This window comes from Neolamprologus brichardi, chromosome 14 (assembly GCF_056152115.1).
Source record: "Neolamprologus brichardi isolate AB-2024 chromosome 14, ASM5615211v1, whole genome shotgun sequence".
Taxonomy (NCBI): domain Eukaryota; kingdom Metazoa; phylum Chordata; class Actinopteri; order Cichliformes; family Cichlidae; genus Neolamprologus; species Neolamprologus brichardi.
In genome coordinates this window covers 243,851-270,609 of record NC_142117.1, presented here as the reverse complement: position 1 = coordinate 270,609, position 26,759 = coordinate 243,851, and the positions used below count along the sequence as shown (strand labels likewise).

The 26,759-nt window shown below is 42.8% G+C and overlaps 2 protein-coding genes across 3 annotated transcripts; one reads left to right on the top strand and one right to left on the bottom strand.

Moving 5' to 3' along the window:
• Window positions 1-5,202: 5,202 nt before the first annotated feature.
• rnf2 (ring finger protein 2) lies at window positions 5,203-17,017 on the top strand. Of its 2 annotated transcripts, none has more exons than XM_087850538.1 (9): window positions 5,203-5,289; window positions 9,306-9,402; window positions 9,487-9,647; window positions 10,303-10,385; window positions 11,257-11,389; window positions 11,464-11,563; window positions 13,319-13,491; window positions 13,600-13,789; window positions 14,335-17,017. In XM_087850538.1, the coding sequence occupies exons 2-9, from the start codon at window positions 9,316-9,318 to the stop codon at window positions 14,434-14,436; spliced, it is 1,029 nt and encodes a 342-aa protein (XP_087706664.1). In that variant the 5' UTR covers window positions 5,203-5,289; window positions 9,306-9,315; the 3' UTR covers window positions 14,437-17,017. The 2 variants fall into 2 exon arrangements, with proteins under 2 accessions (XP_087706664.1, XP_087706665.1); XM_087850539.1 differs by having other exon boundaries at window positions 5,225-5,289; window positions 9,276-9,402.
• A 599-nt stretch (window positions 17,018-17,616) lies between these two features.
• Window positions 17,617-25,982, bottom strand: LOC102797454 (actin-related protein 2/3 complex subunit 5-A-like). Its single transcript, XM_087850537.1, has 4 exons — window positions 25,711-25,982; window positions 23,851-23,922; window positions 18,381-18,557; window positions 17,617-18,183 (listed from the first exon to the last, which is right to left on the bottom strand). Exons 1-4 carry the CDS (start codon window positions 25,849-25,851, stop codon window positions 18,121-18,123), a joined length of 453 nt encoding a protein of 150 aa, XP_087706663.1. The 5' UTR covers window positions 25,852-25,982; the 3' UTR covers window positions 17,617-18,120.
• Between the last annotated feature and the right edge of the window lie 777 nt (window positions 25,983-26,759).

The window sequence follows — 26,759 nt, the reverse complement described above, 5'->3', positions numbered from 1 at the left end:
GAGCTTGCTTGTGAGATTCAGGGACACATGGTGCCAAAAACAATTCAGTGAAAAACTTGCCTGAAAATTTCCAGTGATGGTAGCCGATAACTGGAGGAGAAGATGTCCTTTAAGCTTCTTTTTCGGGTGGGGACAAAGTGAGAGGTCAAGCTGTAAAATTTTGAGCCAGAGCTTGGCATGTGTGTCGTCCCAATTTTGTTAATCTATCCTTTTGCTGCTGTATTCAGGTCTCCAGGTTGAGAGAAATCCACCTGTATTAAGAGACTAAAACATTCATTTACTATTTTTCTGAAAACATTCACTTACTCTTTCTTTTCTGAAAACATTCACTTACTCTTTCTTTTCTGAAAACATTCACTTACTCTTTCTTTTCTGAAAATATCCATTCGCTTCATCTGCCTAGATTTTACTCTCTCTCTTGGTGCATAGTTCACACAGTCAGGCAGTTGCCTTTTATGGGCATGCAAGTTTCCGGTCACTTACCCCCAGCAGCTGCGAAGCCGTCTCTCCCATATCAAAACTCAGCCAAACATTAAACATTCACCGTAGTCATTCAAAACTTTATTTGTAATATTATAATCAGCAAAATCAGCGTTTTAATTACAGGCATGTATCATTATTTGCAAATTATACTTATAAAACTCAATAACACGCTAAACAGGAAGTCCTCTGTGGCCTTCACATCAGCCACCTCATTTGCATGTTCACACACTATCTAAAAATAGCTCGCAGCGCGCTGTCGTCACACACAGCCTCGTTTCACACTCAACTCTATATTATATTACAAAGACGTCTTATATTTACAATCACTCTCAGGCCTGAAAGTTTTAGCGCCTACACAATTTTGACAAATTTAAGATAACGGGTCCAACCGAAGAAAGTCCAACTTTTTTGTAATCAATTAACCAGTATCAGACTTTAACTGTATCTGGCCTCATCTCTAAAATCCCTAAGTCAATTTACAGTGCCCAAAAAAGCGCAGATAAGGAGACTCTAACTCCTAGCTTGTTCCAGGATGCCCTGTACCCCACAGTCAAGCCAACTGAACTAACCCTGTTCGCCGACAGGTCAAGGTCGCGCGTCCGCGGCCAGGAGGGAGCATAACCTCCGGGCTATGCGCCTCTTAGTGGACTCCAACCACCGTTCTAACAAAATTTATAATACTTTTAAACAACAGACAACACCCAAAAAACAAGAGCATGACTGAGGCAGATGCAACGTTATTGACATTGGAGACTCTAACTCGCAAAATGACCAACACAGATGCAATCCTTAGACCAATGGAGACTCTAACTCCCAAAATAACCAATTCCCTATCCAACTACCTGAGACTCTAACTCAGTATTATTACCTTTACTTGAGACTCTAACTCAGTATTTTTACCTTTACTTGAGACTCTAACTCAGTATTATTACCTTTACTTGAGACTCTAACTCAGTATTTTTACCTTTACCTGAGACTCTAACTCAGTATTTTTACCTTTACTTGAGACTCTAACTCAGTATTTTTACCTTTACCTGAGACTCTAACTCAGTATTTTTACTTGTAACCTTACTTCAAATTTCAACACTCATGAGATTTTTTCCTCAAAATCAAAACAGACACTCACCGGCAACTTTTACTGAATAGACATTTAATTTCATCGTCCAATTCAGCACACTTCGGATCAAATCAACAGGCCTGTGCCTACCTCTTTTTTAAAGGCGCCTGTCCACTCAGTTCGATTGCCGGATAATGTCTGCCCGTCTGACCACCTCGGACCGTCCAAGCCTCCAAAACTTCCATCCCAATACCACAGGACGAGCCCCCAAAACTGTTACGGATTCAAATATTGGGAATGGATACAGGAGGAAAACCAAAATAACAACACTGGTCCGGCCGGGTCAAGTCAAACGATGATTTAATGAACACACGCGTGGGAGATGGACACCATACACAGACAGCATCAGATCTCAAAATGGTGGAGCCTTGATCAAACTCTTATAGCCTCTAGTGGCCCCCACCTAATCATCAGAGCCTAAACATTCTTTGTCACACAGCGCCTAAGCTACGACCTTGGCTCCCTGTTTATCTGCTCCTGATGAAATGGGGCAGTATGCTCTGTTCTCTTCTAATCAGACAAATGAGACGATGACTTTCTGTGAACAGTATTTCTTATAAATCAGCAGTATAATGCATCATAAAACAATATCATTCATTCACAATAAATCAACAGTCTAATGTAATGCAAATCAGTTTACCAAATGTAATAATTATCACCTTCTTCTAGTTCAGGAGCATAATGCAAACTGAAACTACATAATAATTCACAATCTTTAATTAGGGGTCTAACATGGCATAAAATAATATCATAATCTGACAAGTCCTACCAGGTCTCCAACAGAAACTGTGATGTCTTGCAGCACAGACAACAGTGTGGGTAATTTTCTCCTTCATTCACAGCAAAGGTTTCCATGTGTCCTGCCCCCTGACACTCTATCCAAGCTGCACGTAAACCCAACGGTTCTGACAGTGCATGTGAAGTGGACTATTGGATGATTTTACATAGTTTGACTTTACATAATTTGTCCCTGTTGTTTTCCAGCGCTCGTGCGGCTTCTTTATGGTTATTTATTACCTTTTAATGTGTAATGAAGGTCTTTTTCATTGCTTGGCCAGATTAACATACATGAGTAATCATGACATTTGTGTAAAAGATGACAGTCGTAGAAGAAGTCTGGTTTTTATTGGTTATTTGTCTTCAGGTTCTTCTTGTTGGCAGTCCTTCAGTGAGTGCTGGTTAATGTCTGCCTAGGTGGGAAATATTACTTTAATATTTACCTGATGTGCATCCGTAGGTAGGAGGGCCAAATTATATCCTGAGTATTCTGGTGACAAGATTGTGTCTCACGTACATTTCTTTAGCAGGTAACCCCAGATGAGGTTATGGTCGAGGGTTAGCAGCAGTGCACTGACATCAGAGGCTGCTGGAAACATGTCCCACCACTGGGCTGCATCGCTTTATTATGTGTTATGGTTTGGCATTGTTAATGTTGGTGAATACACACATGGTCGGTCTGCAGCTCATCTCTGCCTCAGGTCTCCTGGTTTAGCCCCCTAACATGCTTACAATTAGCGCTGCTCTTCTTGGCTGTCTTTTAGTATCTCTGTGATCATTTTGTTCCTACTTGTCAACATTTTGGTGTCATTTTGCACTTTTTTTGCCTATATTGCTCCTCGTTGTAATTTTGGGTGATTTTCTATTTTCAAAAACGAATTCCCCTCGTTTTTTTAATCATCTGAAATAGATCCGCCTCAAGGCATGTCCTGATATCCTGACATCCACGGCTCATGCCACATCTAAGGTTGTGTGTGGTCATAAAATACACAGTGTGTGGATGTTGAAAGTCCCCATAGCTCATGCAAGTCGGTGTTAACCAGTCCATTCACTGATACCACACATAAGTATGGGTACAAACAGCACAATAGTGCCTTATTTATTTCAGTGTTCCTCAAAGGTGTAGTTTGTGTGTTTTATATCTACATATTATTTTTTCTAACATTTACTTTAGTTATCTGAAACAATAATTAAAAACCATTCATTCAATTACTCTCCTTATTTTTTCTTGTCTTTTCACAGTTCAGTCTCTTTCTCTTCGTACCAGCTGGGTGTGCCAATCCCTCCAACACCATACACAACTTATACAGTCATTTCAACCTGCTTCACACTAAAGCATAGTAATTTGAAAGGTATTTAAACAGTGATTTTATTAACATAGACATGAGCATAGTTCCCATACTGGCAAACTGCCCTGTAAATCAGTGACAGGCTAACCTCGAGCACTGATGCCCTCTAGTGGCAGTGATTAAAAACTACGTTCCAGTACATTAAAGACTGATGTGTGGCCGACTGTGAAGCAGACAGAAAATGCATCCTTATTAGAGTGTTTCTGTCTGACTTTGTGTGTATTTCTGATCACTTGGTGTAAAAATACCACCCTCGGACAGGCCGAGGGTTTCCCTAACACAACACCCTCATTTCTTCATCATCATGTTGAGATGCTATGCATGTATCTGCTCGTTGGATTGGTTCATGCCCACAGCTCAAAATATAAAAAGGAAAACTATTTGTGGCTTTTGTGCTGGTGGTAACCAGACATAGAAGTTGAATGAACAAGTCAAGACTCAAATCTGTTTGTGATGGAAAACAGTGTGGAAGTCCACGTCTGCCACTGAAAAGAGAAAAGAAACACAATAATGAAACTTAAAATGATTGTTTATTGTTTGTTTGTTAATTTTATTTCAATCATGTAAACAATATTCAGAAGTTCATTTAGCAAAGAAAAGAAAAAATCTATACAAAATAAAGAAAAATACATTTCAATGTGGCTTCGCCTGTTCTGATTCAGTTACATATGGAAAAGGAGTTTAAGTTTTCATAATCAGCACTTTGTGCTGTGTTATAAGGACTATCTCTAAATTATTCTTTAAAATGATGACATTATGATGACATTGTGAATAAGAAACACTTTGTGTTACATTAAGATACACATCTTTATAATGCCTTTTTTAAAAACTGCCAGGGCTTCGATATTATTATGTTTGCACTGGAAGCTGTCTGGATAATGGCTGCACACAAGCATCACAGGTTCCTTCTGACACAGCAGCTGTTTCCCAGCTTGCATGCCAAAGTGTACGTGGGCAAGATACGCAAACCTAGAGCTGCTCCCAGAGTGTGAATGTGTGTGAATGTGTGTGAATGTGTGTGAATGTTCGACAGAATGCCCTCAGGCACAGAAAAAGTCACTGAGGCTGGTGGTGTAAAGTGCTTTGAGAGCTCAAGCAGAGCTCAGAATAACTATATTAGAACCAACCCATTTACCGCTGCACCATCCACCAGTCCAATTAAAAAAACAAACACTTGTTATTTAAGATTTTATATTTATGAGGCGGTTTTTCATAACCATGATTAACTATATCATATATCAGAAACTATTGGTATAATTTATGTTTACAAATTATGACTCGATTTATTAATATGATGAGATTGTTACTCATGACACACATTTTTCCATATAATAAGACAATAGGCCATAACTAGGTGAAGCTGGCTTAAGTGTTTGTATTGATTTTGATGGGGTCTGGGTGATGGGTGTGTAGCAGCCGCTTCTACAGTCACTGACGTGTACAGATCACCTGATCAGGCCTCCAGCACAGGACTCGGTTTCCCAGGTTACGTTGCTTCTTGTGTGTCCGCCATATTGCCTTCGCCTAAACGCGCTGGCTGGATCGTCTCTTACAACTGAAAATGTAAGTATGGAAAAAATGATGTTTCCAGCTGGGATCCCTGCTTCGCTCCTGTGTGGGAGGTTGTGATTAAAAAGCTCCAGGCGTCAGTTTGTGGTTGTTTCGCGCTGTTTTCTGGAGGCTGGACAGCCGCTCAGCTCAGGACAGCGGTGCTCGGCTCTTGTCTGTTGTTGTTTTCCCCTCTGTCACAGCCACAAATTACATTCGTGACTCCGTCCCGAGTATTTTATTGAATAACCCGTCGTGTGATTGTGTGTGCTATTTAAATGGAAACGGGACGAGTGTCCGCCACGGTCGTGCGGTCTTTGTCACGGTCTGTGTTCAGCTCCTTTCTGGCGTTAGCGCTGCGAGGAGCAGCTAGCCTCTTCGGTAGCCCGTGGTTAGCAGCCGAGCGCCGTGGGTTCATTGAAATCTGTGCTCGAGGTCTGCCCGTGAACCACAGTTGATGAGCTAACACTAACAACTTGGTGGGAAATTAACATTAGAGTCGACTCAGCTGCCTGTGCGCTTTAGAAAAGCCGTGTACATGCGAACAGCCGCAGAAACCGTGTCTAATCTGAATGTGCTGCACAGCGTTTTGTTTATGGACACAGATTAATGATTGCGGTACAAACACGTCATGGTAACGTGCTGGCCAACGCAGCCCCAGCTTTACGTCCCATTGTACTGTGTTTACTGATATTTTATTCTTCATATGTGGAAAGATTGTGTAGCTTGCCTTTCAAACCGCTCGTTGTGTTTTATGTGAACCACCCCCATTTTCACCTCTTTAGTGCTGGGGATCGCAATGCATTTTGGGTAGTCTTTGCCATGTTGTTATTCAGGCAAAACCAAAACAAAGACAGAGGCCAACAGGTAATAAGGAGCAAAGCTGCAAACACCCAAATGAGACGCAGCAGCGGCGTGACAAGACAGAGAAACAAGGCCAAGCAGGGAGGCACAGAAGTCCAACTTAAACTTATTCAGGTCTCCATTATCTGCAGCAGCTACTCTTTACATTATGAGAGTACACTGTAATACACACATATATACAATATAACATCCTGACCCTCAGACCCACGACAGAACAGCCCCATATAACACAGATAACACTGGTTTCTTGTATCATCTGTACATAGACTGTTATTGGGAGGATCCATGTGCTCAGGTTACACAAACCTGTGTCGTGAGCACCAAACACATCAGCCCAGTTAAGAATTAGAAATAATTTTCCATTTTTCAGTGGAGTACCACCTAATCTGCGTGGAGTCGTTATAGCGACCGCGTGATGTCATTTGTTTGCGTGAAATGTGAAATGCCTGCTGTTTGGCGTGTGACTTTTCGTCAGACACCACGGTGTTGTTTTTTGTGTTGTTGTCCACTTTCGGCTTGGATTGGATTATCGCGAAGGAGTCGTGACTCATCGAGCGACTCTACTGACCAGCCCATCGATGGCAGTCTGTTGACGACACAATTAGCTTGGCCAAATAAGTACTAAAAAAGTATCTGGTAACAGGTTCTAACACCCAATGGAAAAGCCTAAAAACCGAGTTGAGTCGAGCCAAGCCGATTACTGGCGTATTAGTACCTGTGTGGATACCAGTGAGAAGTATACAAGGGCTTCTGTATCCACTCATAATCATTTCATAGACGGGTTTCCTTTAAACAAAAGCATACAGTTTCTCTTTGCACTAGCTGTAACCATGTAACAGTTGGATGTGTGCTTTAAGTGTAAAGATGACATCTAGTGAGGATCACACTGAAGCGTCTAAATGTGGGTGGACGGTAGAAACAATATGAATTTGGCCAACAGTTGAGATTTTGGCTATACCGCTCTACCGCACATGTTGATGATGTCATCAAGCTGCACCTGTTTTGGTTGAAAGCGTTGCAGCGGCTGCAAACAGTATCATGTGGAAATTCTGCCCGGCGACAGTAATAGCGATATCTTTGACTGCCTCACACACTTCTGAGGATTTTCAAAAGTTCTTTACTGAAAAAATTGATAACATCAGAGCACATATCCCGCTCCCATCCCACGACCCTCTGAACCACCTGCATGTTCATTCTCTCCAAATTTAAACCAGTTTCATTATCCCATCTTTCTGATATAATAATGCAAACTACGAGAAACCAACAACGTGCCCCTTGGATGTGTTACCTACGCCATTTCTCAGAGATGTGCTGAAGACAGTGGGCCCGAACATCCTCGCTATTGTAAATATCTCAAATGGATCCTCGTTCGTTTAAACAAGCTGTTGTCCAGCCGCTTCTAAAAAAACCTGGTTTGGCAATTTTAGAGCAATCTCTAAGCTGCTGTTTGTGTCTAAGGTTCTCGACAACTTCAGTAACCCTACAAACGTCTCTGCTGTTTAGTTTTCTGTCCTCATTTATGTTGGAAGTGATAGCAGAGCTGTACGTTTGAATTTTCTCAGCTAGCGAGCTAACTTCCTGCTAACTTCTAACTTAATTGTTCCACCTGGTAAAGCAGCAACGCTGATGATTTTATTACAGATGAAAGAATTTAGACAGTTTGTAACTCTCAGTGATGCTGCAGTGTTCGCTTGACTTTGGGACCTGAAGCGGACGGAGTTTAGGACCCTGATTACTCCGCGAGGCTCCTGACTACGGCAGCCGTAATGCTCCGACGATCCATCACGCGCTGCGGCTTCGTAGCTACCAAAGTCGTACTAAAACATTATGACAGATTTCTGTAGCACATAAAATCTGTTCGAGGTCAGTAAGCACAACCAGAATTCATACATAAGGCACACTGTCGATTTTTAAAAAATTAAAGGATTTTAAGCCTTATAGTGCGGAATATACAGTATACAGAAGAAAAGAATATATCGTGAGATATATCGTTACCGTACATGCTTCAAATTATACCATGATATGTTAGGCCATATCGCCCTACGTCTAAATAAAACCATAAAGATTCCTAACAACTCTATTACATCTAAAGAGTTACATTTGTTAAAATGATAACATGACAATGAAATGCTGTTGAAGGCGATGTTTCCAACTGCTATCCAAGAAATGCATTTTACTGGCGCAGTGACCGTAGCTGCTTCAGTCTGGAAAGTAAAAAAGCTCTCAGTCCTTTCCATGAATGGAGACTATAGAGCGCGAGAGAGACGAGTCCCTCCAAGAGTCCTGAATTAAAGTCTGAGAGAAGTCAGCACCCACAAGTTTAAAACCATATTTTCATCTGCATGTCTGCCTGAATATCCCAATGAGGAACAATAAAGGATATTTCTGTTCTGAGCTTAGATGGTGATTTTATAAAATACTGTAAACACATTGTTTTCTAATTCTATAAAAACTTACTGGCAGCTTAATTTACTTTGAAAGGTATAAGTAAATAACTATAATAGAACAAAAGTACGACCGTGGCTCAGTGTGACGTCTCTGACAGTGCTGTGTTTCATCCAGTCGGACAAACTGGTGAGAAGTCCGAGCTGGGATGTGTCAGATGTCAGCGCTAACACTGATGTCAGTGCGTTTATGGGAAAACGTTTGCTGCTGCTCATGAGGAATGAAGGGTTTGTGTGTCCGTGTTTGTGCGTCCGTGTTTGTGCGTCCGTGTTTGTGCGTCCGTGTTTGTGCGTCGGTGTTTGTGCGTCGGTGTTTGTGCGTCCGTGTTTGTGCGTCCGTGTTGACTTCTGCACTCATCGCAGCACTGATGTGCTAAAGCTTCCTGTGCGCTGTGAACCCAGCACGGTGAACAGAGGTCAGCGGGGAGTGAGACCTCTTGGTCTTCTGCTTTCTGATTGGCTGACTTCCAGCCCCATTCCCTTTGCGCCCAACCCCCCACACCCCCACCAACCCGACTGCCTGTCCACCAGTTTTTTGTCTCTCTGGTTGTTCTCCTTTTTAGATTTTTGGTTCATTGCTGATCTTTTATTTCCCTCACTGACATTACAGGTTACATGTTTAAGTGTGACAATAGAAAAATGTGCTGTGCTTACATTAATTAGAGCGAATAACTCGTTATCATTGATTTGCAGAAGGGTCTCCATTTTTCCTTTGTTTTTCAGAGGTTCAGTGATGACTCAGACAGTTCAGACCAACGGGGTCCAACCCCTCAGCAAGACCTGGGAGCTGAGTCTGTACGAGCTACAGAGGACTCCACAGGTGATCATTAACACTCATCACCGTCAGCCTGTGGCTCGGCTGGTCGTCTCGGTGCTAACCTCAGTCTGTGTGTTTGCTTCACAGGAGGCCATCACAGACGGCCTGGAGATAGCAGTGTCCCCCAGGTCCCTGCACAGTGAACTTATGTGTCCTATCTGTCTGGACATGCTGAAGAACACAATGACCACCAAAGAATGTTTGCATCGCTTCTGTGCTGATTGCATCATCACAGCTTTGAGATCTGGGTGAGTGCACGGGAACAGCTGAGTAATATGACCGTCACAGCTGGACAGAGAGCGGCGGTGAAGTCACGGAGCATCTGTCAACCTGTCGGGAAGCCGTGTAGCCTTCCATGAAGCGAGCTTTATTCAAGTTAACGGCCAAATTTAGCCCAGGAAATTAGTGTTAACTTTTTATCAATGAGCTGCTCTTTCCAAATCCACTCTCTCTGTTAATGGCACTAAAACATGGCTAATAAAACACATTGCACCTACCCCACAGGATGTTAGCATAGTAATAATACAGCAGTGAGACTGGTTCAGAAAGCCAAAGCTTCTCACCTGAAGGTTGATGTGTGAGAGTGACCATCTCACAGTCACAGCACCTGCTTCCACTCACACTTACAGAGGCATGCAGATGCACAGTAACAGTCCGAGCATCGTCTCATGCTGGTGGGCTAGCACGGCCTCAGCGTGGTATGAATGCTCCTTGTTTTTGATGTACTGTTTTCACATACTGTCACTTCGTCTGTTGCTGCTAGTTTTACATGTTGTTCAGGCTCTCACAGGTCATGAGTTTTGCTTTACACGGACACAGACGTGAGAAAAGACCTGAGACGTTGTGCATGATTACCTGTTGTTCGTGTGGAAGTGGCACTGATGCCGTTTGCTGTCTCCGCAGTAACAAAGAGTGTCCTACCTGTCGTAAGAAGCTGGTGTCCAAGAGATCGCTGCGTCCAGACCCCAATTTTGATGCTCTGATTAGTAAGTGATGTCAGGAAAGTTGTGCTTTACATGTTGATGGTTTCTTTTTGTGTCATTTTCATGTTACTGTGGAAGAAGAAACATGGCAGCATTTGAATAATGAAAGCAGCAACAAAGATCGATCCATAAATAAGTGAATAGATTCATCAATACACCTTTGTTTCCTGTGACACGACGCCAGCACGTGTTCAGTTACACAGTGATGTTGCTCCAGAGGTTTAAACAGTGCCAAGCACTTATTTAAAAGTGCAACAGATGTAGGAGAACGAGACTTTCTGCTTTGTTTCCTTTGTACCGTCTCCCTGAGAGTGACGGCTCGTACTGCAGAAAAGATGGATCATTAACAGCTTTATGATCCTGATGAATCACAATCTTTTCCATATCTTTACTGGAGAGACTGGTTCTCTTTGTAGTCTTTGAGCTCATGTCTCACAGAAAAGCCCAACACAACCTTTCCATTTAACAAAAGGTGTCCATATAGATGCCTGAGTGTTCATACGAGCTGCTGTGTCGTACACCATCAATCACCACTGAGTCGTGTGCACATCCTGAGGTCAACAATCAGATGATGATTACAGCTCAGTATGAAATCACTACAATTCTCCAAAATCACTGTTTGCTTCATGCTCAAGTTTTCTGTAGAGAAACATAATACAACATGTTTTTAAACACAGCGTTCGTTAATTTATTGTAATTGGATCATTATGTAAGAACAAATTGTTTGTGTACTTTCAGACCTGTAAGACACAGAGTCTGAAACCGTGTGTGTATATTATACATGGTTATTTCATAGTTATTTCATAGTTATTTCCTGTTTGTTTACGTGTGGACACGGTGCCTGAAGTCTTTCGTGGCATTTTTCTACTTGCAGGTAAGATTTACCCGAGCCGTGACGAGTACGAAGCCCACCAGGAAAGAGTTTTGGCCCGCATCAGCAAACACAACAACCAGCAAGCCTTATCCCACAGCATAGAAGAAGGGCTGAAGATACAGGCTATGACCAGGTAAGGACGTACACATGCTCCACATACTCACGTTAAACTCAGTCATCTCACTGAATGAGTTCCCTCTGTGTCAGACTACAGCGTGGTAAGAGACACACCGTGGAGAACGGCAGCGGAGCTGAGGATAATGGAGACTCCTCCCACTGTAGCAACGCCTCCGTCCACAGCAACCAGGTATGATGTGGTGTACATGGATGCTTTCTGTGTGCCGCTGAAGCCTCTTTGCACTTGTACCTGTTTGAGTCAACTGGACTCGGTTTTAGGATTTTCCATTAGGTGTTATGACCTGGTACAAGCTACACGCAACTTTCAGGCCGCGTTGCTGTAACCTCACCCATATGACTCAGTTGTAATGGAGAACAAGCTAAGCCGAGTGTAGTTGATTAGGTTGATTTGGGGTGGCTGTTACTCAGGAGGTAGAGCAGGTCACCTACTGATCGGAAGGTGGTTCGATCTCTGCCTCCTATAGTCTGTATGTCACGTATCCTTGGGCAAGATACGAACCCCAAGTTGCTCTCCGATCAATCGCAGTGTGAATGTGTGTGAATGTAGTTAGAAAGCATACAGAGAAAGTGCTTGTGAGAATGGGTGTGATTGGGTGAATGTGGCGTGTTGTGTAGAGCGCTTTGAGGACTCCGGGAGAGTAGAAAAGCGCTCTACGAGAATCAGTACATTTACCAATAGATACTACTGCCGTCTTTGTCTTCCTTCTCTTTATTTTTCATGTAGAGTATGACTCGGGCTGGGTATCATCACTGACTTCTATCATCACAAAGTCCCCATTGATTCAGTGTTTACTCGGAAATATTATAATTCTGATCATTTACATCTCCTTATATTTATGTCTGTTTTTTTGTAAGAAGCTTTTCTGCAGCTATGGGGCATATATGGTATCACTCTTGGCTGGAAGCAGCTTAAACAATGGAAAAAACACAAACTTTGTCCAAAAACCTCTCATGTTTAACTGTTTTTTTGTAAAAAGATAACAATGTTAGCCTTTTCTGCAGCTATGGGGCATATATGGTATCACTCTTGGCTGGAAGCAGCTTAATCAATGGAAAAAACACAAACTTTGTCCAAAAACCTCTCATGTTTAACTGTTTTCCACTTTTTCTTTGGTCATTTTAGCCTTTTTGTCCAGGGTGAAGGGAGTATCTGCCATCAAACAAGAAGACAGCCGCATGTAGCTATGATGGTGTTTGCTAGTTCACCTTACATGCATTAATGTAATAACGTGGTTAGCCTACTCAACGTAAATTACACACAAACAACATTAAGCTACTCACGCAGAGAAGAACGGCTGCTGCTGCATCATCATCCTCATCATTTCTGCTACACTGGCAGGGCTAGGGGCCAGGACTCTCCTCTTCGGGTTTTTGGGGGATGTTGCTAACTCCAGGTCGATAACAGGCACCACACCCGCAGTAGATGTGCTCGGTGTGAGGTCTCGCAGCAAGCTATCAAATACGGCGCGTTTCTCTGCTTTAAAAAAAACGCTACGCGTCGCCAGGTGTTTCATCAGATTTGAGGTGTTACCTCCTTTGACAGCATCACAGTATCAGCTTAAAGCACTTGTTGCAGCTGCTGAGTTTGCATCTTTTGCTGTGAAGTACAGCCAGACTTTGACCGCTTCACCTTTTTAATCTGTAGCTCTGCTCTAAAAGAACGTACGTACCTGGACCCGCCTACTATCCTCGGAAACGTAAAATGATTGGCTAGAATCTAAAGTGTATCACAGCTCAGGAAAAAAAGCACCGAAATGTGCGCTGCTTTTCGGTCTGGTTACTACCGTTTATGTCAGAACCGATGATCTACCTGAAACCCTGAAAAGTGTGGCGAGTCTAATGGAAAGAGACAAACACGAGTGTGAGGACCGCAGTGATTTTTAGGGTGGGTGATCTCGCTTCATATTTAACTGTGGTTCTGCAGGAGGCCGGGCCGAGCATCAAGCGCACCAAGACGAGCGACGACAGCGGTTTGGACATGGATAACGCCGCAGAGAACGGGGGCGGGGACTCGGTGATTGATGGGGGTGCCAGTGAAATAGAGCTGGTCTTTAGGCCACACCCCACCCTGATGGAGAAGGATGACGGTCACAACAGGTAGTCATTGCTGCTGACACATGCATTTCAATATGATACACACCCTATGTTAGCTCTGAAAATCCAGCTCCTGCACATGTTCACACGAGTGCTTTTGTGTCTGCACAGTGTGGAGTTTGTCCCTCGCTACATAAAGACCTCCGGGAACGCCACCGTGGATCACCTGTCTAAATACCTGGCTGTGCGACTGGCTCTGGAGGAGCTGAGGAGAAACGCTGAAGCCAGTCCTGTTAATGTGGAGGCAGCTTCAGAGAAACAGTACACCATCTACATACCTACAGCTGGAAACCAGTTCACTGTGAGCACACAGACACTCAGCTTTACTAAACATATCCTGTCTTTTTCACTGTGATCCACTGTGATTGGCTAAATCACACAGACGTGGACTGACGGCTGTTGTCCCACAGACTTCTGTAAGACCAGGAGACTTTTTGCACCCACAGTCTGATAATCTGGTGGCCATTAGTTTTTATTTTTTCCAGCCCATGTTTTTGTTACAGTGTTAGGGGCGGGCACAAAAATAAAACAAGCTTTATAGTATATAATTATTATTGTATACCAGTTTAGCTTTGTGGTTTTATTTTTAAAGTGGAAGAATTCATGTTGGCTGTAGTCACCGAGGCACCACACTAGGGGGCGCTAACCACTTATTCACTGTTTTAATCCTTGAGGAAACGATGTAAAACACGGGCACATTTGATGTAGACGCACGATGTTGTAAATGTGCACAAAGGTGAGACAGCAGGTTTAGCTTCTCTATGTTCACAGTAACAACAGTGGCTACATTCAAAATACTGTGTGATCAGTGTGTTTGTGAAATGACGTGTTGAACTCTGTCCACAGGTCCTGAACGGGTCCTTCTCCCTGGAGCTGGTCAGTGAAAAGTACTGGAAGGTCAACAAACCCATGGAGCTCTACTTTGCCCCCACTAAAGAACACAAGTAGACGGCCAGGAACACACACACACACACACACACACACACACACACACTCAAATCAAATGCATGGACATGGCCTCCTGTGCGGCACACAGAAACAAGAGCAGAAGTGTATTTCTGAAGGAGATGAACAGGGTTGACTCAAACCCTCAAAAGGACTCTTGTACATAGAAGAAACCCTTGTTTTATATTCTCTGTATCCGTGTTGTTTCTATCTTAGTATGATGTAGCAGATCAGACCAGCAGCCGACAGACTGGACTGCTGACAGTAACTGTGGATTCTCTCCAAACAAATCCAGGGTCCATCGATAGCGTGAAGTTAAAAGCACATGGTGTACTGTCTTCATCTGAATGGCCTTTAGGCCGGGACTCGTGGGGCTGTTTGACTTTCTGCATCACGTGGGTGACATGTGGCTGGGTTTAGGGCCTTACAAACCAGGACCAGCTCTGTCCACACAGTGTAGGAGCACACGATCAGTGACCTCCAGGATATCAGAATGATGCGCTTTGATGCCTGTGAACAGTTTGCCATGCATTAATGGGCCGTGTAAGATGCATCTGACATGCATGGAAGTAAATAAAAGCCACAATGTGAATATTGTTGCATTGAAATGTGTTTCTGTTAGAACTCTTCTATAATTATGGCAGCACGGTGGTGCAGTGGTTAGGTCCTGAGTTTTGTTTGTGTGGTTCTCTCCCAGTACTCCCAGAACATCACAGTTGGTTAGGTTAACTGGTGATTGTGAATGGCCCACAGGTTTGAATGGTCGCTCGCCCTGTGACAGGCCTGTCCGTGCCCCGCCTCTCGCCCTGTGACAGGCCTGTCCGGGCCCCGCCTCTCGCCCTGTGACAGGCCTGTCCGGGCCCCGCCTCTCGCCCTGTGACAGGCCTGTCCGTGCCCCGCCTCTCGCCCTGTGGTAGCTGGGATACGCTCCAGCATCGCTGCAGTCCTGATAAGCGGAAGCCACGTGTGACTGTTCGTTTACGTGAAAATGGAAACAAACCAGCAGATTTGGTCGTCTTGGTCACAAAGTTGACAGCTGGTTTATGAACCCTGATTTGAGTTGGAGAATCTCAGTTGCCCTGATCTGTTGCCAGTAGGAACAAACCGTCTTCTAATATCTGTGGCTGCTCTCTATCGCTCATCCTTTTATAAATGTCTTTTGTAACAGTATGTGTGATCGGAGGCTTGGACAGTTTGACCTTTGCAGTATTTATCCTGTTTGCTGAGGGTGTCCATCACAGGGAGGTTAACTCGTTGCTCTCAGACACATCCTGGAGAAATCTTTGATACAGTTTGTTTCATTTTCCACCCAGCAGTCAGGTTCCTGAGTGTTCGGAAGAGAAACTCCGGAAAGGGTGATTCCTGAGCGAGTGTGAGTCTAAACGTGTACCGTAAATGTTGTGACTTTGTCCATTTGTGTTCAGACTGGTTCCCAGTTGGTACATTTCCACAAACATGTGCAGAGTTTGAGCTGTGCTAGCGTGAGCTCAGGCTCGGGTGCATGGACACTACTTGTGAGTGATTACTGAAATGTGTTGATGAGAATGTGAAGGGAATAAACTGTCAGTACAGCCTGTGTCATGTCATAAACTTGTTTTCACTGATGCTGGGAAAAGGAAGTGTTCAGACAGAACATGGAAATATCATGTTTGATATCCTGTAACGTCTGTCTTTAAAACCTGCAGCTGTTACACAAATGGTATAGCACAATGCCATGTTTCTGATGAATATATAGTATGGGTTATATTAGAGGAGTTGGAGAATCTGTTAATTTAGTAAATGAAAGTGCTCTGCTCACTGCAAGTCAAAAACGTCTAAATTATGGATAAAAGTCGGTTTAGAAGTTTAGAACGACTCGTTTGTTTAAACCTTGAAACTAAAAAACAGCAAACGTCCTTTTCTTGGATGCAGCTCGTCTCAGGTGACGATTTGCTGCTATTCTTTCATTCGAGTCGATAACCAGAGAACGATCTTTCTGCACAGTAAGTATAACCTGGGTTCTGGAGAGTGTAGATGACATTTCACTCATTTCTGCCGTTCTAGAGAAAAAGGTAATTAAGCAAAATGTAGCAGCTGGAGGAAAAGTAGAAACTAGCTGTTGCAACTAACCTCAGTGTTTGAGCAGATACTGTTTCGTTTTACTGACCTATACATTATTCTGATAAAAGTAGTGTGAGCAGAAATCAACGTTGGACTTTTGAAAGTCACAGAGGACCGTTCCAATTCAAACATTTTCTGTTTTCCAACTTTAGCAAAGAAAATGGTCCCATTTCACAAAATCCGCTCACCATGAGAGTGGGTCAGAGAGCCCTACGAGTCACAGAAACTCATGTTTAGGACGAGTGCATCTGATCAGCAGCGTGTGGAGCTTGTATACAGCATCCTTCTGTTTGGTCAATAAAGCTGATCTCTGAGCTCAACATGGAGCACACTGTTTCTGCTCTGTAATCATGTTTCACATCCTTTCAGTTCAGTGGAGTCCAGTGTTACATCGGCATAGTGCTGAATACATCAGTGTAACGTCACATCAAAGGTATTTTTAATGAACTGGATTCAGTTGTCATATTAAAGTTTTTCCCCTGAACATTGGCTGATTCTATCGTTTGTTCTGCTACTTTGTAAATAAATATCAATAATTAAAGTCATTTGTTAGAAACATCGCTCACGATACCAGAATGTTAAAATTAGCTTATGTTTCATTTAATTAAAATATTTTAATTTATGAGAATTATTCAATGATGCATTTAGTTTTGGCACATGTGGCTCTCCACAGTCTCCACTGGTTTCTTGCACTGAAGCCAGACTGCACCAGTAAAACAGTCCTATAGAGTCTCACATCTAGATGACACCCATAGATGAGATGGTTTTACTCTAGCTTGGTGCACAACAAACACTTAAACTTGAAATAAAACTTATAATATTATAGTAAACACGATCATTATTTACAGGCATGTCGTGGGACAGATCAGCTCAAAGTCCTCACTGACATCACTCGCCCATAAAGCCTCACAAGGCGGTTCATCAAAGACCGTCCGGATTTCTCGACACGCTCCGACGGCTCTGCTCGTCCCATCACTAACATCCTGCTGTTGTGATAATAGCAGAATACAAACTCATTTAAATGTGTGAGCAAAACAACTACAGTAGTTTTATAAAAGGATTGAACAGAAGCAGAAAAGATGAGTGTTCAGCTTCGGCTCTTTATTCTTTTGTTGTTTCAAACATACAAAGAATCAACGTAAGAAGAACAGCCACGAATCAGGCTGAACCAAACACAGCTTTGGCATGAGTAGAAAAAAAAAAAGACATCTTCAGACAGTTGAGGGTAAACAGGAACGTTTCCTCTGGATGAGTCCGACTCCACCACAGGAAAAGGGGAAAGATGCAGAGAAGACAGAGCGAGTGGTGCGAGAGCGAGCAGAGCAGCCGGGAAGCTGTTTAAAGGAGGAGCTGCTTTGCGTCTGAGTGAGAGGTCTCTCTGCAGGGATGCCAAACAGATTGTGTGAGGTGCCAGCACCTGGCTGCCTGACTGACACCCGGCACTTTGAAATCCTAGAAATGTGGGTGAAATCCAGAAAGTAGAAAAAAAGTAGAAAGAAGAGCAGCTGGAAAAAAAGTCCCATAGACAGAAGTTCAGAAACACGATCAGCTGTGGCGTGTGACTGGACGCTGCGGGTTCGCCAACCATCAGACCGTCTTCCTCGCAGTCAGGACTCTCACGATAGAGCCGACTCCTCCCACTGCCAGGGCCTGAGGACGCACACAGGTCAGGCAGAAAAGAGACGTCATAAACTTTTCTCTGCATTACGATTTGAGGGAATCGTCTGATTGTGATCAAAGCTCTTTGTGAACGTGGAACTAACCACTTAATGGAAACGTTTCGATGTCAGCACGATTTCCACTCTAAGATTGTATCAGCTTGATGTTTATGAACAGGAATCACTGACCTTTTCATGCCACTGCAGGAGTACAGCACTACTGTTGTCAGAGGGCTTCTCAAAGCCTCTGTAGATGTATTTCATGAGCAGATCCACTCCTGCTTTGTCCAGAGAGCCCACAGCCTTCTCTATGTCACTGCTCTTGAAGCTGCTCAACACTTTGACCACCAGCTGCTCTGCTCGCTCCTATGCACACATACAGAGGGGAGGATACTGCATATTAGAAAGCAGGTACCTAAATGAACACTTTCCATCAAGACATCTGAGCTCTCACATCATTTCAATTCAATTTCATTTATATAGCCACAACAGCAGCTGTCTCAAGGTACTTTATATTGCAGGGTAAAGAGCCTACAATAATACAAAGAAAGCACTGTGAGGAGACTGGGAATGAAAAACTCCCTTTGAGCAGGAAGATGATTCCAGCAGAATCCCACTCAGGGAGTGCTGGGGAGGAAGAGCCAGAGATGAATAATAACTCATATGCAGAGTGATGTATAAACATAGTCAGTGCACAGAAGCCCAAACCTACTGCAGGGTAACTGAGGGAGGATTTAGGTTCATTTGATCCAGCCCCGACTGCATGCTGTATCAAAGAGGAAACCTTTAATTTCAATGTGGAGGGGTATCTACTCTGAGCCTATCTCTAAGACAGAGACAGGACCCCAGGACTACAGGCCTGTGGCACTGACATACCATACCATACCATACCACCTTTATTTATAAAGCACTTTAACATAAAACCAGAGTTCACAAAGTGCTGTACATGCTAATAGCATAAGTAAATAAAAATTAAAATGAGATAAGATAAGATAAAAAATAAATAAATAAATAGAAACATGTTAAAACAAATAGAGTCAACCCCTCTAATCAATGCCAAAGGCTTGAGCAAATAAATATGTTTTAAGAAAACTTTTAAATTCATAAAGAGAAGAAGCCTGCCTAACATGCAAAGGTAGATCATTCCACAACTTTGGAGCAACTACAGCAAAAGCACGATCACCTTTAAATTTAAACTTAGTTTTCGGTACCTTAAGGAGCTGCTGATTGGCGGACCTAAGGGAACGGGCAGGTGTATATGGTTGTAGTAGCTCCGAGAGGTAGGGGGGGGCTAGGCCATTAAGAGATTTAAAAGCAAATAAGAGAATTTTAAAAACAATCCTAAAATGTACAGGTAGCCAGTGGAGTGAAATTAAAATTGGGGTAATGTGCTCAGACTTTTTTGTTCCAGTTAAAAGACGTGCTGCAGCGTTTTGCACAACCTGCAGGCGCCTAATGGACGCATCACTAACCCCAAAATAAAGTGCGTTACAATAATCCAGCCTAGAAGTAACAAAGGCATGGATTACTGTCTCAAACTGCTGTTTCGATAAGATAGGCTTTATTTTGGCTAATTCTCTCAAATGAAAAAAGCTAGATCTTACAACAGCTCTGACCTGGCTTTCAAATTTAAGATTTGCCTCTATTTTAACTCCCAGATTAGTGATGACTGGTTTAACATACTGTGCCAGCGAACCAAGATCTATAATAGTGGCCTCAGAAGCGCCACCAAAAATCATCACTTCTGTTTTCTGTTCATTAAAATGTAAAAAGTTCAAAGCCATCCAGGCCCTTATTTCATCAAGGCATCTGAGCAGCGGGTCTACTGAGAAGCCATTTATCTTTTTAAGTGGGAAATAAATCTGGGAGTCATCGGCATAGCAGTGGAAGAAGACCCTGGAAAGACTCGTCCTGGACCAGCTCCGACCCGTACTCAGACCACGTCAGGATCCTCTTCAGTTTGCTTATCAGCCCCATCTCGGAGCTGAGGACGTCATCATCTATCTGCTCAGTCGTGTCTACACCCATCTAGACACGTTGGCGAGCACTGTGATGTTTTTGACTTTTCCACTGCTTTCAACACCATCAGGCCGACCCTCCTGGGTGATAAGCTAGCAGCGATGCAGGTGGATGCTTCTCTGGTGTCCTGGATTGTTGATTACCTGACAGGAAGACCACAATATGAACGTCTCCCACAGTGTGTGTCTGACAAGGTGATCAGCAACACAGGAACACCACAGGGGACCGTCCTCTCCCCTTCCTCTTCACCCTCTGCACCACACACTTCAGCCACTGCACAGAGACCTCCATCTTCAGAAGTTTCCTGATGACTCTGCGGTGGTTTGATGCATCAGCAGGGATGATGAGTCAGAGTAGCCAGAGGGCTGTGGTCGAGTCCTTTGTCACGTGGTGTGAGCAGAATCATCTGCAGCTTAGTGTGGCAAAGACCAAAGAACTGATCGTGGACTTTAGGAGGACCGGGAAACCTGTGACCCCTGTTTCAATCCATGTGGACTATAAATACCTCGGAGTACACATAGATAATAAACCGGACTGGGTTAAAAACATCACTGTACTCTACAGGAAGGGCCGGAGTCTCTAAGGTCCTTCAACATTGGTCAGGCAATGATCAGGATTTTATCCTCTATGGTGTTGCATGCTGGGGCAGCAGGCTGAGGGTTGACTAAGGTGGTATCTGAGAGAAGATGAAGACAATGCTGGATTATACCTCCCACCCACTCCATGATGTGCTGGCTAGTCACAGGAGCACGCTCAGTGAGAGACTAAGATTGCCCATAATGCACCACTGAACAACACAGGAAATCCTTTCTGCCTGTGGCCATCTCCCTGTACAACTCCTCCACCTAATGCACAGTACAGACTGCAATAGCTACACACTGTTGCACACGCTCTACAGTAAAATAACAAGTGACAAAGTTCACAGGTTAAATGTCCATCATATATTCTTGATATTTAGAATTGAGCTATTTCTTATATTTCTAAACTTTGTAACATATTGTATCATGTAATTAGTTTAGTCTGTTACTGTTACTGCCTTGGAGCAACTGTGACCCACATAGTTTCCTTAGGGATTAATAAAGTATTCTGATTGTTTAATATGTGCATTGAAGGACATGTCCTGGTCAAAAGTGACTCCAAGGTTCCTCACAGTGTTACTGGAGGCCAAGGTAATGCCATCCAGAGTAAGAATCTGGTTAGATACCATATTTCATGTTATCCGTCTTATCTGGCTTCATGGACAGATAGAGCTGGGTGTCATCTGCATAGCATTGTAAATGTATGCTATGTCTTCTAATGATGCTGCCTAGGGGAAGCATGTATAATGTAAACAGAATTGGTCCTAGCACTGAACCCTGTGGAACTCCATAATTAACCTCAGTGTGTGAAGAGGACTCTCCATTTACATGCACAAATTGGAGTCTATTAGATAGATATGATACAAACCACTGCAGTGCAATACCTGTAATACCTACAGCATGTTCTAATCGCTCTAACAGGATATTATGGTCGACAGTATCGAACGCTGCGCTGAGGTCTAGCAGGACAAGCACAGAGATGAGTCCACTGTCAGAGGAAGAAGATCATTTGTAACCTTCACTAAAGCTGTTTCTGTGCTTTTTCTGTGTTTTTGAAAAAGATTGTAATAAAAAGAGGTTTGAGGTGATCCTATAACTAGCTAAGACAGCTGGGTCAAGTGATGGCTTTTTAAATAACAGTTGAGGGCCTGTGGTACATACGCTTGCTCCTCACCATCAACCAACCATCCTGTTTTCCCAGCTGCTAAGGACCACCTGCTGGGGGAGAGCTAATGGTAGCTATGCTACCTTTGGTCACACTGACTACAAGGGCCTGGGCTAGTATTATGTGTGAGGTTAAAATATTTTGTTCTTCATAAAGTTTTGTCAAGTCAAATTATTGAAATATTAAATAGCAGGTGTATATAATGCTCTGATGGTCTGTTAAGTATATATACTTAAGTCAGGTCCATGCAAGGAAACTAACCAAATTAAACCAAGAAGAAGAGTTTCCAATCAGTCCAGAATTATGCCAGAAGCTTATCGATGGCTACCAAAAGCATGTTGTCAAGGTGCAACCAAAATATGTTAACCAAATATTAGTGGGGGTATATGTATATAACAAGGATGGGAGTACAGTGGTTAGGACTTTTGCTTCACAGCAAGAAGGTCAATCCCAGGTCCTGGTTTGAATCCACCATTTGGCCAGAGCCTTTCTACTTTGAGTTTACATGCTCTCCCCATGTCAGTGTGGGCTACCTCTGGCTTCCTCCCATAGTCCAAAGACTAACTGGTGATGCTAAACGGACTATAGGTGTGAAAGTGAATGGCTGTCTGTCTCCCTGTGTTAGCCCTGCCATAGACTGACAGCCTGTCCGGGTGTGCCCATCTCTTGCCCCGTGGCAGCTGAGACAGGCTGTAGCCTCCTGCAACCCTGAACTGGATGAGGAGAGAAAATGTTTTGTATACATTTGAGCCCATATGTGCAATCATTCAACCCTGGAAAAAGAATATTTCAATGTGACAATTAAAAGCCTGAAATTACCATGACATTGATGCCCAACACTTTATGAAAACCTCTGCAGTTTAGATTAGGAAGGTCCAAAATGCATTAACAGTATTAAAATGATCCATTCAAGAACTTTAGCTGCAAGTCTCACGAGATATTAAGATCTGAAAATTGTTTTACTGCAAACCTACTAACATTACTCTCTGATGACAACCAGACTCCAGGCAGCCGCCATCTGCAAGTGTTTCTTTACAACGTACTGAGAATGACCCATCTATACAAAGCTGAGCAGGGCCCTGAAACAGTGCACTGCCTATAAAAATGGCTGTAACTCTTAAGCAGTTAATGGAGCTTTTCTATGAAAACCTTTTAATTAAAATGAGGCGTTACTCTTGGATTATGTTTCATTTAAATCTCTTAGGAAAACATAAAGAACCACATTCAGAGAAGTTAAATGCCACTGGAGCATCGCAGCTGTTGGCTGGCCCGCACGATCTGATATCGTCGTGTTGGTGTTGTTCCCAGATCAACATACTAAAGGTTGTTCCCAGATCATCATACTAAAGGTTGTTCCAGGATCAACATTGCAAGTGACCAATCAGAATGTTGTGATGTCATACTTTTGCGACTTTGGGAAAAACCGCCGTAAAACAAAAAACTGTACTTAAGCTGCGAGAAACCGCCTTTGTCCGCCGATCAACGGACCCTGACCCTTTAATAAACGGTAAGCTGAACTGATATTGTCCTTGCAACATTGGAATTTCATAAATGCACGAATGGCTCGGCGCACAAAAGAATAACGTCACAACAATGTGATTCGTCACTTGCAATGTTGAACCTGGAACAACATTTTCATGATGATCTGGGAACAACACGAGGATATCAGATCATCCTGGCCGCCCCTCCCTGAGCCTGTTCTAATGGAGGCTTCTTCCTTTAAAAGGGAGTTTTTTATTCCCACTGTCATCAAGTGCTTGCTCTCTTTATTGTTGTCTTGATTCTTTACCTTACGATATAAAGCATCGTGAGGAGGCTGCTGTTGTGATTTGGTAGTGTATAAATGAAACTGAAGTGAAAATAAATGTAGAGGCGGGTTGAATAAAAACACTGATACCTTGGCATTCTGGTTCTTGGTGTTGATTGGAGGATTCTTTAGGACAGCACTGAGAGCTCCATTCAGATTCCCCGTACAAAATATCAGTCAAGGACAACACAGAGATGGAGATACACGACCTGTGCTTCCTGTTTTAAACGAATACACATATAGTATACACTATAGACACTATAAAGTGCAACTACACAACAAGCTGTTTCTAACAGCAGGTTTCATTACAAATAACATAAAAAAAGACTTCTGTGACTCAATTTTACAACTAGGCACACAAAGTCCAGAGTCAGAGTAGGGCTATCAAAATCATTGACGACTAATTTAATAGTCGACGTGTCGTTTGAAGCTTTGCAAGATCCTGAAAGACGCAGGAATAAGTAGCAGGATTTAAGAGTGTAGTAACAGACTGAAGCAGAAGATGGCAGCACTGCATGTACAAGGATGCCAGCTGCCGTTAAACACCGAGGAAAAATTAGTCTCCGGTATCGTAGCTGTGTCCAAATTCAGAGGCTGCATTTGTAGGCTTATTACGTTACAGCGACGCGACAAAGGCTGTCCAAACTCGAAGACTTCTCCAAATGCGTCCCTAATTTCCCCAGATTTGAAGGATGGGTCGGGTGTATCCTTCATGACCTAACCTATCCCACAATTCATAGCGTTGCCCAGCCAATTACAGTTTCCAATGATGGCGGCAGCTACTTAGTTTTATTATTACTCTTTCTGGGTCACAAAGTAAAGTTTTCAGATATTTTCAGGCGAGAATGCAGCTGTGTAAACTTCAAATATCTGGTCGATTTATCAAGACACCACATATTTACAAAAGTGCTCCGACATTTTCGGAGATGAGCTGGACGGGAGGTCAAGGTTCAACTGCTGGCACATCGTTCTCAAACCCCCCGCGGTCTTTCGCTACTCAGGTTAAACATGATAACTTGGATAACTTAAAAATGTTATTGTTTGGCTTTTTTCAGCGTTTTGTTTGTTCCTGAGTAAATCGGTTTGGCTGAGATTAAAGTTATAGTTTTTACACAGCTGAATAAACATCAAACAGAAAACTGATTAAACAGAAGTGTGAGATGCTCGAGAGTTTACTCCAGTGTCCTGTTATATTTTAGATAGCAAGGAGCAGACGGCTGAGTTTATTAAACTTCACCAAACAATCTGCAAATTTCATTAAAATTTAATAAACTATCATCTTGTCTTTATTTTTAGTTAGCACATACCTTAAACACTTAAAGCTGTAAGCTAATGATAGTTATATAAGAGCAGATGCTGCTGGTGCAATAAGCTTTTACGTCCAGTGGATGATGATCTGACTAGTCGACTCTCACAATAACCGTTTGTGGCAGCTCTAGTTCAGAGTAAAAGGACTACTCTACGGTGCTCCATAAACGACAGCGGTAAAGTAGAGGCAGCGAGTCCTCCTGTCCTCTATGCAGCTCACCTTAAAGCACTGCTGTTGGTTTCATCGAGGCCTTTAAAGGCGCGGAAAGCTGCAGGTGAAAGAAATCCGGTTTATCACACGGGCTGCAGACGAACAGCAGCTCTTTAACGTGAACACAATCCTGATAACACACACAGTCCGACACACGGACAAAGAATGGGGCTGAAACATTTCCTTAAAAAGGAAAAAGTCACAGAGAACCACACCCTCCTGTGACTGACACCCGGAAGTCAGGCTTCACAGGCTCCTGTGCAACAAACTGCACACCGGATGTCACAGAAACGTCAACTTTATGTCACTGTAAATACCCGGAACGTTATTTTAACCATATAAAAACGGGTACCGGGAAGCACCGACACTCCGCCCTTCAAACAGCGGAGCTGTCCACATACATACGGCACGGCCCGCCAACTTAAAGGATATTGTCTGAGCAGAGAGTCCACTTCGGCCTCGTCCGGACCGCCCTGATTCTCTCCTCCCTCTTCCTCGTCCACGAACTTGTTCTCGTCGTATTCATCGACATCTACTTTCCTGAAGCGGTCGGACACCGTGTTCTTAGACATCCTGTACACGACAGCAAAGATCGGCTAAAGACAAAGCTCTCAGGACAGCACACGAAACTCTGCTGTCCACAGCCCCGCAGGTCCACTTCCTCACCTCCTCACTTCCTCACTTTCTTTCTACTTCTTTCTCATGTTCGGGCCAAACAAAAACCCCAAACTGGCGCAGTGCTGCCTCCAAGTGGTGCGGAGTTTACAGAGCATTTTTTTATATTTGCAATACAAACTCATGTGAAGAAACATCGTGAGCAAACTAATTTTTTATCTCTATTACATGTCAAGTGAATTCTTTTTGTTTTAATTTGATGACTATGATTTATTTCATGAAAGTCAAATTCAAATTCAAATTTCAAATTTTATTTGTCACATACACAGTCATACACAGTACGATATGCAGTGAAATGCTTGGACAACTGCTCGTGACCTTAAAAAAAAAGGCTATGAATAAGATAGGAAATAAATAAATAAATATGAAAATAAAAAAGGGGTAAATTTAACCAGGAAGGAATAAAATAAAATAAAATATAAAAAATTAAGTTAAGAATGAGATAACTGTACAACACAAATTAGAATGAAGGGTAATTTAACTGGGAAAGAATAAGATAAAATATATAAATTAAAGTTGAAAATAAGATAACTGTACAACAAAATACACAGTATAGAAATATATAAGACTGTATGAAGAAATCTAAATCTAAATATATATATACATATATATATATATATATATATATATATATATATACACACACACACAATAACAGCAGCTGTACAAATATTAACTGGAAATGAGGAATATAATGTCCAGTGTTGTGCAATCCACATTATATAGTGTCTTGAGTCCAAAAGCTATTTCTGAAATGTATTTATAAGACCAATAAAAAAAGATTTACAGTCCGCCTACTGGTTAC